This window comes from Bemisia tabaci, chromosome 5, assembly GCF_918797505.1.
Source record: "Bemisia tabaci chromosome 5, PGI_BMITA_v3".
In the NCBI taxonomy this organism is placed as follows: domain Eukaryota; kingdom Metazoa; phylum Arthropoda; class Insecta; order Hemiptera; family Aleyrodidae; genus Bemisia; species Bemisia tabaci.
Window position 1 is genome coordinate 46,589,042 of NC_092797.1, and position 12,603 is coordinate 46,601,644.

The 12,603-nt window shown below is 34.5% G+C and overlaps 1 protein-coding gene across 1 annotated transcript in view; it reads left to right on the forward strand.

Annotated features, from left to right (window-relative positions):
- Nucleotides 1–12,603, forward strand: part of fw (CUB and Sushi multiple domains furrowed) — a 212,824-nt gene that overhangs the window by 196,035 nt on the left and 4,186 nt on the right. The window contains exons 8-19 of the mRNA XM_019044136.2: nt 1,246–1,395; nt 2,630–2,806; nt 3,779–3,958; nt 4,675–4,793; nt 5,400–5,640; nt 6,598–6,771; nt 8,501–8,680; nt 9,783–10,019; nt 10,373–10,552; nt 10,746–10,919; nt 11,721–11,900; nt 12,318–12,426. Of these exons, the coding sequence (XP_018899681.1) occupies nt 1,246–1,395; nt 2,630–2,806; nt 3,779–3,958; nt 4,675–4,793; nt 5,400–5,640; nt 6,598–6,771; nt 8,501–8,680; nt 9,783–10,019; nt 10,373–10,552; nt 10,746–10,919; nt 11,721–11,900; nt 12,318–12,426 (2,101 nt within the window). The remainder of the gene's footprint in view (nt 1–1,245; nt 1,396–2,629; nt 2,807–3,778; nt 3,959–4,674; nt 4,794–5,399; nt 5,641–6,597; nt 6,772–8,500; nt 8,681–9,782; nt 10,020–10,372; nt 10,553–10,745; nt 10,920–11,720; nt 11,901–12,317; nt 12,427–12,603) is intronic.

Here is a 12,603-nt window from a genome sequence, read left to right on the forward strand (position 1 = left end):
AGTCGGACCTTGTGCCGGAGAATAACATCCTAAAAATTCAGAGCAATCCAAGAAGAAGAGGAACTAATACCATCGTTTTATCTTCAAGTCCATAATTTTGAAGTTTGAAACTTTGCAACGTTTCTCCGGGAGCAAAAAAAAATTTCCCGGCTTTGAAAATTTCAGGAAAATTGAACCCCACACCGTAGAGTAACATACAAAAAATTCAGATCAATCCAAGAAGAAATGGGTTGCTGTGGGATTAAGCTGCCCCTTATGAATTAATTTTTTAAAAAAAAAATCTTAAAAACCATAAAATCGCGATTATTCCTAACGTAGCTTCTACAACTGGTTCGTTTCCATGTTAATAGAACACGTGAGTCTGTGAGATGAGCCATAGCAAGATTCCAATTGAATTCCCGGGTATATTGTCGTGTTTCACGGCCTAGGCGGCTTTGGTCGTCATTTGCTCATTCAATCTGGCAACGCTTACTACAAAATACTACGCGTAGTACTACGATGAGTACGCTGGCGAATTCTTGGTCTCTCATTGGTCCGTTCTGTTTTGGAATGTTCATTCATGAATCGAAATCCAATATGGCGGATTGGCGGTCACGCACATGGTCAAGTTTGTAAACAAAGTTAGCAATCGGTCAAAAATCTTTGGCAATCTGTGGATCATTCCGCCCTCTTTTGTATTTTTTTACGTCGGAAATTACTTTACTGGTGATTTAAAATTGTGTGTCACGTTAGATTTAGTCAATCAAATCATATTTTCGCAGACGTCAGCTTTATTTGTTAAAGAACTTGTGCTTTGCTCATGAAGTCATGAATCACTTACTAAGTGTGCGAAAGCTTGTAAGTTTTAAGTACCTACTCATTTTCGTTACTTCTACAGGACCCTTAGTTACCTTACCCATCATTTGAACAATTCATTAATGTTTACTTAAATTGTACGCTCACTCTGCATGGGTTTAGCTGTGCCATTATAACAGCTAACTTAAATCAGTAGGTATCGTAGAAACACTCCAGACCTCCTTTTAACACATAAAGTTATGGATTGAATTAGGGAAGTTCTAGGTGCACCATTGTAGGCAATCCTTGAACAGCAAAAAAGAAAAGTGCTGAAATTTTACTCAATTTTGTAGCTAACCTTTACTTTTGCTGCTCGCTTTCAGCAGCTGAAGTCTAATGTGTAGATTGCTAGCTCGAAATACTTAGATTTTTCTTATCAGGATGACTTTTTATGTCAAACTTACTTTTCAGGTGAAGTCATCGCCAAGCCATCCTGGGGTAAAGATCAGCCTAACAACTACAATGGAGAACAGAACTGTGTTGTTCTCGATGGTGGAAGGAACTGGCTGTGGAATGATGTTGGGTGTAACTTAGATTATTTGCATTGGATCTGCCAACATAGTAAGTATAAGAATTTTTCAAGCTTACACCTATCATTTTATCATCTGTTTTCCTCCGAGCAGGGGGTTCCCGGTTTTCATCATTTATTTAAAGATAGCTCATTAAAGGGTATCATGAATAGATTTCTAGCTAAAATTGTTTTGCTGACTTTCAGGCTGAGGCAGATGGTCCGCTATCTTGCTTAACCTGTTTGGTGTCTGCGGTAAAATTAAGACGTTAGTCCCTCATTGCACACTTCAAATTGCAGGAATAACTCATAGAAAAATGTAATCAAGCTATGCTCTTACCCAGAGCACATATGGACTCCGTTAAGCAGGAAGGAACCAAGCCACATCAGCTATTGCCAAATTTAATTGGGCAATTTAATGTTTTACTTCAAAATGGTTGTTCGCATTTACGCACAAATTTCAGTAAATTTTCCGCATAGTATTACGCAAATTCCTTCAAATTTTCAAAGGAAACCGCACAAACATGTACTTGTAAAAAAGAAATTGTCCCGAAGTCAGTGGCGTGGCGTGAATGACCGATTATCGATATCTCGCCATTTGAAGCTATGGTAAAGAATCTATTACTAAGGTGTTTGCTGCCAACACCCTGATAATCGATCTTTATTCATAAGTTTGAGTGTCATTTCAATCGATATATCGCAAAGCACGCCACGCCACTGCCGGAAGTCCTGTTGAAGTTAATAATAGCTGATGTGGCTTGGTTCCTTTCTGCGAAACGCAGTCCATATTTACCTCCCTAGAAATTAATGGTCACTCTATTACAGAGAAAAAATTGTTTTCTTGTCCACAGTAGCATTAATTAAAACATATTCAACAAAAATTTATCTGCTGTACTTTTTCTTTTAATTCTGGAACTTCAACATTAAAATTTGATGTTTCACTCTTAAGACAAATAGCCCTGTTTTATGATTATGAAATAGCCAAGCCATACCTAGTAAAATCCAAATGGAGGTCATAGGTAAATCAAAGCACTCAAAAAAGTGTCTCAACTCACCTCAGATGTTAAAAATTCAAGATAAAATAGGGAATTTCATACTCTGAAGAATGAAATTTCTAAATATGTGAATTGCATGATTGTAGAACTTCAATTAACTTTATTTTTTTCCCTTGCTCTTCAATACAATTTTTTAATCTTGCACTCTGCATTTATATTTTAGAATTATCATGATATTAAGTTTTCCTTATAATTTTTCTTTAACTCAATCATCAATGTTTTATTTTATCAGCACCCTCAGTTTGCGGTAGTCCAGATAAAAACCTGAATACAACTATCGAAGGAAATGATTTTAAGGTGGGGAAGGCAATATCTTACCACTGTCCTGAGGGACATATGCTTGTTGGTGACCATAACCGTACATGCAAGTCGGATGGATTTTGGTCTGGATCTGCACCTACCTGTAAATGTGAGTTGTCTTTGTAAAGAAGTGATTAAACACTCTGTACATCAAATCTAATTGTAAGCAGTCTTCCATGGCTTTGGTCACTATGTGTAAAATGTGCCTAAAAATTAAACTCTGGTCTCTGAAAATAAGGGTCCTTTGCAAAATTTGGCATTTAAGGAGGTAGCAAAGCCAAAAATGTTTTGTCTTTGCTCAATACAAAATTCGGCTATCTGTGCTGACTGCATCAGAAACCTTTATAGCTTTTTAAAAAATTCAAATGCTTTTGAAAATTGGACTTTCTGACTAAAAAGGCCTCTAATATTCTGAATGAAAATTTTGATGCTGGTTTGGAAGAGGCATACAACTCCTCTCTAAAGAATGATAAAAAGTCTTAAATGGCATAGCTATTTTTTGTTTCTCTCAATTTTTTTTTCCAAATTTGTTTTATTATTCAATGCAGTGATCAATGTATCTTAATATGTCAAGATTACCAAAAAATTGACTAAATACAGAATTGTGGATGATATAGCGATGGCCAAAATGTAAAATTGCGTATTTCCCTTCCAATGTTTCAATTTTTGAAGAAAAACAAGCTAATTTCATAGCTTGAAAATTGTACAGAATTCTGCTAATCGAAAAAAAAATCAAGGAAGTTTTCAAGGAATTCGGTTGACTAGTTTTCTATAAAAAAAAAAAATAATAAAGTTATGACAGGAAGTTTGCAACATTGCGAACAGAGATACATGGTTTTGCACTCTGGCCATCGATGAGTATTTGAAAAAGAATATTCATCAAGAAGAAAAATGTAAACAAATCAGCCAATTTCTTTTGAAATGTGGTATGAAAGTTGATTCTTACACTACTCTTTACGGGAGTTGTTCGTTTCTCCAGGCTTACGGATTTTGAAAGTCAAGGTTTAGGTTGATCAATATTAAAAGGCTGAAGGGAAGATGATTTTTCCTATGTTATTATTAATTTTACTTGTTCTTTCAGATGTGGACTGTGGGAAGTTAGGTAACATCGATCATGGGGAGGTCAAGCTAACTGATGGAAGAACAACACATGGTGCCACCGCAGTCTACACTTGTGCAACAAACTATACACTCATGGGAAATGCGCAAAGAACATGTGGAGATGGAGGAGTTTGGACTGGTGACTCTCCTCAATGCCTGTGTAAGTACCACAAATAACGCTAGTGATCACGGATTTTTATTCTGCACTAGCTCTTATTTGTACGGAGCTAAACAAATTTGTTGGCAAGTGATTTATGAGTCTCGTTATTTTCAGCACTTCTGATGCAATTTCATCGGAAGCAACATTTTTATGCAGTGATTTTAGGTATGCATGACTCAGTGGAGCATAGTTCTCAAGAAGAAAAGAGTGCAATTTTTCAATTTTTTCATTCTCACTTAAAAAATTCCCAACCCCCTTTTTTTTTTGGAATCTGAAAGAGTCCCTTTTTATAGCAAGAACATCGTCACTTGTCTTAAGATTTTTTCCCTCTCTGAGACAAAAAATCTCGGGTAATAAGATAATTTATGAAGGTGAGCTATATAAGATTTCTTGTGGTGGGCCATCGTATCTCAAATAATATAATTAATTTATAATAGAATAACAACTTCCCAGCTGCAAATGCCAGAGTTTAGATAGAATAGTTAGATTTTACCTTTCTCGGAATGATTTATCATTTGTGAACATTAGAATAAAGTACAATTATTTTGCTTGAAAAAGCAAAATTTTGAAGTGCAAGCTTTTAAATTCACGATTATTATATGTTCTGCTTTTCATTTTTAAAGCCATAACTTCAAAAACTGTGAATTATATTTATGTATGTATGTAAAGATTTTCTTAGCATCTCATTTGATCAATTTTTTTTATCTATTTTTCAGTTGATTGGTGTGCAGACCCACCACAAATAGCTGGAGGGATGGTGAAAACATCAAGCAAGCGCACAGGCTCAATCGCATCATACTCATGCGAACCAGGCTTTATTCTCTTTGGACAACATGTAAGAACATTTTTCATGAGTAATTTAACTTTTTCAAATTTAAGCGTGAAATTACCCTCCATTTCATATCTGGAACTTTTTATGCCTCCTTGACAAAGTGAAAAATTATTCATGTCTCCCTACAATCAAGCCGTAGATTTGTACTTCCAAATTTGGATTACATGGATACTCATGGAACAAAGTCTTGCCTCCTTTTTCTAATGTTAAATTCTCCTCATATTTAAATATTCCTATCGCTATTTGTTTCAACATATAATTTCTTAAAATAGCTATATTTATGCGAGGCTGAAATTTTATCATGGTTTTCATCCCTTTCTCTCTCTCTCTCTGTATCTCTCTTGAGAGGCCTAGAAAATGTTAATGAGCCAAATTTTTAATCTTATAATCTGTGACGTAAATATACTCATCATAAGTTTTCACAATCGATTATATTATCATATGAATTTTTGGTACTTTTGAATGTCGTGAGCATACTCTGAGTCCTGATCAAAACTTCCAAAATTCATATTTTTTCCTCTGACTTTGTTTTGCTGTCATAGAGTTATTCATGAATTAATTACCGTACTTTTAAATTTAACATCATTTGAATGTCTCTCTGTTGAACAGGAATTGACTTGCGGCCTGGGAGGAGAGTGGTCTGGCAAAGCCCCATCTTGCAAATACATTGACTGTGGAGCGCCACCAAACATTGATAATGGAAAATATCAGTTATTAAATGGCACTACAACTCATAGCAGTTTGGTTGAATATTCTTGCGCGGAAGATTACTGGCTTGAGCCCCCAGAAAATCGGCGGCAAATTTGTACAAGGGAAGGCAAATGGTCAGCAGAGCCACCGTCATGTGAACGTGAGTAGTTTCTGCTGGTGTGGACAGACATAATTTTGTTTGACTCTCTTTAAACCCTCAAAAGTCGTATGAAACTTGTTTGGTAGTATGTAACGTCTAAGAGATAACATTAGTGGTATATGCCTTGCTGCCGTGCTGTATGAACATTCGAATGTTGCCAAATTGCTTTTCAGAAAATATTTACTTCTGAAGACAGTTATACATATTTTCCCTTCAAATTTGCAGAAACTTTAGATCAAGTCACGAACAAAATTCTTCAAAAATTGGAAAGAAAAAGTTTTCAAATATTCCCGAAAATTTGGGATTTCTCGAAGGAGTTTTATCAACACCAGAAAGCTCAAACAGCGTTCCTCCTTAGCAAGGCAGCATGATAGTTGTTATAAAAAATAATGTACACCAAAGAATTGGCTGAAAGAAATAAAATCGATTTTCATGTCTGGAACTCTGAAGAATTTTATACCTAGTTTGGAAATCCTGAGGAAGTAGGAAAAAACTTCGGTTTCTCATGTGGGAATGAGATCCTGAAAATCAGGAATAAATCAGGGAATGAGCATGATTAAGAATTCTTGACACCATGCCTAACTGAGTTGTCCATTTAACTTTTTTTTATGGAGTGTTTTCCAAGGGAGAGAAAAAAAATTGTAATTTTAATTATTTTAAGTTTAAATGGATTTGTTTCTCTTTTTTTTATTCAAATTTTTTACTCATTAATCTTTTCAGGTAAATTAGTTCTGATTTTACCTTATTATTTATAAACCCGATTATTATTAAAAAACCCGACTTTCTTCTTACATCCTACAATTGGACGTATTTAAACAAAAGGAACTATGTCCATTGTAACATGAGCCCTGTCATGCATGCATTCTCATGGATCTCAGGGCTCATGTCAGAATGAATAATAATTCCTTTTGATTTAAATGCGTCAAATTTATGTTTCCATTGTACATGTTTTTTCAGTGATCACTTGCCCAGAGCCTGATGTGCCTGCCGGAGGATTTGTGGTTGGGTATGATTTCAATGTCCACTCAGTAATAGAATTCCATTGCGAAGCAGGTTACCTTCTCCGAGGAAATCCGACGCTAACATGTACCGTTCAAGGAGAATGGTCTCACGAGCCTCCAACTTGCCAATGTAAGTTTTCTTAAAATTTATTCCCACGTTTTTCTGAGACAACTAATGAAATTTTTGAAGTGGGCTCTAGTGTCTCATAATTCTGAGTTAAAGAATTGAAATATATGTAGACAGGAAAAAAATCACATCGGACAGTTTTTCATGTTTTGGTTTGTTTTTTAAGGATAAAAAAAAAAAAATTACATCAGACAGTTTTTCATGTTCTAGTTTGTTTTTTAAGGATTGAAATAGGATCTATTTAGATGAGTAAATGTCTAGTTTGGATTATTAAAGCCATATGTATACATTATCAAGTTTGTTGTGTTGTCTGACATAATGTGGTAAAATTTTGAACCAATGCTACACCATTTTAAATCATTTGGACTATTTTAATTGGCATTTACCGCACTGCATTTCATGTTGCCAAATTTTCTCTTGTTTTATTTTTTAAAACAGAGGACCGAACTACTTAATGATTTAATTAATTATCGTCTCAGTGTACAACAGGTAGCAACAGACAAATAGGTAACAAACAAAAAAAACAATGAACAAAAATAAAACACCCACTAATGACACTTGGCCATTGTGTTAGGTGGAGCCTCTTTGTTTGATTTTATTTTGTTTCATTATTCCCCCTTTTTTGCCCCTTTTTTCCCTTCTTTCAATTATGTTTTTACCCACTTCCCCCTCGTTTATCACTTACGGAAAAAATGAAATTGCTGATTTAACAATATTGTAGTCAAAACAATGCCTGTGAACTTCCTGTGCATTTACAAAAATTTCAAGTTTCATCAACGTTCAGTCTTCCATCTAAAAAATAAAATTTCAGAGAAAATTAAGCAACATTTGATTTAGTTTTGCTTAAATCCGTCCATTTTATAGTTACCTTATGCTGTAATACCTTTTCAAAAACTCTAAATACTGACAATTAGCCATCAATCATAGATATACTTATGCTAAAAGGAACTATGTAGCATGCAAATCCTATGCACATAGTTCATTTTAGCATAAATACCATTTAGCACTTTACCAATTTACCATTCACCAATTACCATTAGCATAAATTAGCATTTTTATCAGATCAGAAGTGTGTCATTATGTTGCGTCAGGGCTCATCTTTACGCAACTCTTTCTTTTACAACCCAGCATTTTTATCTCCTCCATTATCAGCAGCACACTTCCCTTTATTATCTTTAACCACAAATAAATATGCTGACCCTTCATTCCTTGGAGAATTTGTCTCTAATCAGCTCATTTAACACCAGTATCATCGACATCCCCCCCCCCATCTTTGCCTCTCCATGACTTTTGTTCTTTATGACTTGCAAAAGATAGCTACATCTACATAGTTGCTTTCTTTGTGACTCATCTTCCTACACCAGTCTCTTTGTTATTTCATCATCCCTCTTTTCTATCATAGAGATTAATGTTCTAGAATGTTTTTATGAGGAAAAACTGATATCTCTCCAAAATTTTTTGTGCTCCATTGAAAACTGTGCTGTCCAAATATCAGCCTCTCCTCTCATTATTAATCATATTGTCTCTTAGTTTTTGATATTTCTAACATCCTCATTTTGTGTTCCATTTTTTTAATATTTCATTTTTATATTTTAATTCAATTTTTCCTCAAACATGGGGAAACCTAACATCTCTGTTCTTGCATTGATTTTACTATTATCATTTTTTGTTATTATTTTCTCCTTCTTCCTTCTTTTCAATGTGGGTAATAAAAGTAAAATTGACATTTTAGATGTGGATTGCGGTAAACTACCTTCTTTACCATACGGTTCAGTTAATTACCTCAATGGCACAACTCATCTGGAGAGTGAAGTTGTGTATAGCTGTGTCCATAATTACCGCATCTCAGGAAATCCGCGCCGGAAGTGTTTGGAATCCCAACATTGGAGTGGCTCTGCCCCTAAATGTGAAGGTACGTAAACAATCCTAATTTTATATTCTGTCACCTTAATCATAAAACCTGTGCAGGGCTTAATGGAAGTGAAACAATTTTAGAATCTCATTTCTCAAATTTACTTAGGATTTTATTTTTCTTATAACTAAACCTGGCATCAAAATTTATTGATACCTAAATCTAAAATGAAGGAAAGGAAAATGTATGAGATAGTACTGGTTGAACCAAGACAAAGTTTTCTGTTTATTTTAACAAAGTTCTCATAAATTAAGTGGATTATGTCAAACATCTAACGAATTGAATAAAATATTTTTGTGAAACCCCACAGATATCAGCAATTTTTCTTAATCATCAATGAAAAATCATAGTGATTAGTGAAAAAGCAGAATTTTCTTCAAACAACACTTAACTAGCTAATCCCCCAAGATATGTAATCTGAGATTTGTTCACAATAATGTCTGCCGGACTCCTCAGTACTCAATTTTTTCTCCTAAATTCTTCTCAAGGTTATCTAACCAGATTTAATGTTAAAGTGTTTGGAAACTCCTTTATCATTTTAACCGGGTTTTATGGCGTACATGTTATAATTGGCTTGTTATTTCTAATCAGAAGATTTAAATGGTTGATTAGTAAGAGATTTAAATTTATGAAATTACATGTTTCAGTTTATATTCTCCTTTATTGATGAGGGATATAAAAATAATCATAAAATTATATATTTTATTAGTATATAAAATGTACATTTAACTGTATATCCATAGTACTAGTATAATTATCATTTGGTCAAAATTAATGGTCCGAATGTAGCACACATACTTCATAGCTTTTTATCTCAATTTTGTCCAAAAAAATTTTAACTTATCTGTTTGAGGTGTTTTCAATACTTAAAAATTTCAAATCTGATTGCTTAATTGTGATCAGTCAAATCTATGATTTTTTTTTTTTTTTTTTTTTTTTTTAAAGCGATGAAAGTAATCAAAAATGGTAAATACATCAGATCAGAGAAGTAGGAAAAATAAATGACGCAAATCAAAGCAGCTCACAGATTTCTTCTCCTTTTTCTTTTTCTTTGTAATGCTTAAGCATTTTTCTCATCGTATCCATCCTTTTGATTCTCCAGAAATTAGATGTCCTGAACCAGTTCTCGCTGAACACAGCATTCTGTCAGTCACTGGCAATGACAGGGTCTATGGTCGTACGCTGATCAAAACGTCTGACTCGGAAAGATCAACCGCAACCTATAAAATTGGAGCTCTAGTTAAGTATCGCTGTGAAAGAGGCTACAAAATTCAAGGAGACCCTCTCAGCACCTGTGAGGATACTGGACTGTGGAGTGGAGCTGTACCAGAGTGTGTCTGTAAGTTGAACTGACTTTATAACCCAGGGGGTTGCAAAAAGTTCTAAATCGCTGACTGTTTCCCATGGTCTGGCATCTCTGCCTCACAGCCAAATTTGCAATTCGCCTCCCTTTTGACACTTGAAAATTAACGTAGAGTTATTTTCACAGGAATATTATTATGATCAACACCCAGAAATGGAAATTATAATTGGCATTCAAATTTTTTTGCTCAATACTTAGAGATGTAAGAAGAAAAACATTTACTTATCTTCTGTTATTTCCTGAGAAAAATCTTCGAAATTAATTTTTCAAACCTTAGCAGGCTTCGTTTCATTTGAGATGATAATGCATTGTGTCTATTCTTTGAACAGATGTTGATTGTGGTATGCCTGAAGAAGTCAATCATGGAACTTTCAATTTGGCCTCAAATGTGACCTACTATGGAGCGGCGGTGCTTTATGAGTGCAATGAAAATTATGAATTAGTTGGGCATGCTCGGAGATTATGCCTGGAAAACGGAACATGGAACTCAGAAACTCCTAAATGTGAAGGTAATGAAACTGTATTCTCTCTACAATAAATGAACTTTTTTTTTTTTTTTTTTGGTTTTGTATCATCTTTAAAGTAACTGTAGATTGCTAAATATTACCCAATGTCTTGATGCAATTATGAGAATCAAGTCCCATACTGTTCTTCCGAATCTTTATTTATCCAATTTAAATTTACTTCTTTTTCCTTTTTCAGAAATACACTGCAAAGAACCTGAAACTGAAGGAGGGCTGACTGCCAAAGTCTCCATGTACAATGTCGGAGGAGTTGCGCACTATTCTTGTGCACGTGGACAGCTCATGGAAGGCAATTCCACAAGAATCTGTCTCAATTCTGGAAAGTGGGGTGGAAAACTTCCCAAGTGTTCTTGTAAGTTTTTATATCAAACCTTTCAATCATCAGTAATATGTATGTATACGTTCATGTTACACTAATGTGACATTTATATAGGCAGTTTAAGAATAAATTACCACAGGATATTGAATTATTAATTCACTGCAAAGTGGTTTGAATAAAACTACTCCATCACGTTCGTATAACCATCAAAATTAATAAAAAAGAAATCGAATTAGTCAGTTAATATGACTTAAAAGCCCTTCTCGAGGAGGGATCTATATGTTGCAAAATATAGTGTTAACTGCCGTTAATTTAAGAGAAAGAAAGCTTTATGAAAAAATTCAGACTGGAGGACCAAAAAAAATCCAAGATAGTGGAGAGTATGGTAAAGAAACCTGACTCATAGCAGCATCGTGGAATTGCTGTAATAAATATATTTTATTCAAATTGAATTTTTTTTTGTTTATTACTGACCTATGAATTTTACTAAAGGGTCCTTTCAACTTTTAAATTTTACTATTTTTTGGTTTTATTTACTTGCGAAGGCACCTTGAAGTAGAAGAGACAAGTTTACCTTATCTTACTTTGTAGACATTTTTCAGAAAAATTTCATCTTAATGATTGATCAAGAACTATCCAAACAGACTGTCAGGTATCTTACGACAACACTAATTTTAGGCGTTCTACCAGATCAATTTTAAAAATGCGTGCTGGTGAAAGATCTTGACGTCCTGTTCCGATGCTTGCAAAATTGTCAAACTTCCGAATTTCTGCCCCCCCCCCCCCCCATGACGCCCTACGTAAGACCTAATCATTTTATGTATTTCCCAACAGACGTTGACTGTAAACATCCTGGGAAGATTGAAAATGGAAGAGTGATCGTAATGAACTCTTCTACAATTTACAACAGCGCAGTTGAATATCACTGCATTCCCCAGTACCAGCGAATTGGACCGTATCTCCGCAAGTGTTTGGAGGATGGATCGTGGTCAGGAGAACAACCTCGCTGTGAAAGTAAGCCCAAATTTTTGTTTCCCTCTAAAAACCGGTTCGGACAGTTGAACTGTCGCGAAACTTATTTGATGGACCAAACTTAACTCTGTTAAAACTAGTTTTTTGATGAACCACACTAAGCAGCTTGACTGTCTGTACAGGACCTTCCTTCAAAACTAATCAAGAATATTCAGAAACCCCGAAAATCATACATTTGTTGAAAACATAAAATGTGCCTAATATGACCAGACCTGTGTGTGTGACTGGAGGACTCCTTTTCTTCCCACTGTCAGAGTATTTACTCCAAATTAGTTTGTATTGGTACCCTCAACCAATCAGAAGCCTAGTTTAATTTTTTACTGTTAGCGCTGTGTCTTTATTTCTTTGTTTCCGACACAATTATATTGTACTAATCTGCAATTTTTTTTTCTTTTGCAGTGATGGCAAGCGAAGCCAGTGAATCTCAAACTGTAGGATATGCAATTAGTGTAGGAATTGGAGTCGTTTTGTTTTTACTCATTTTATTGGGACTGCTTTTTTTAAGACTGTAAGTATTTTCATCACAAGATTTGTAATTATATTTTTCTCTGCAATTGATCACTTTTTTCTGATAAAAGTATCTAAAATATTTACATTTTTCTCTTTTTTTAACAGAATACCAACAGCATCGCTGTTCCATTTGCTGTCCTGCATACTCATGAGACTTTTAATAAATTCAAAGTAA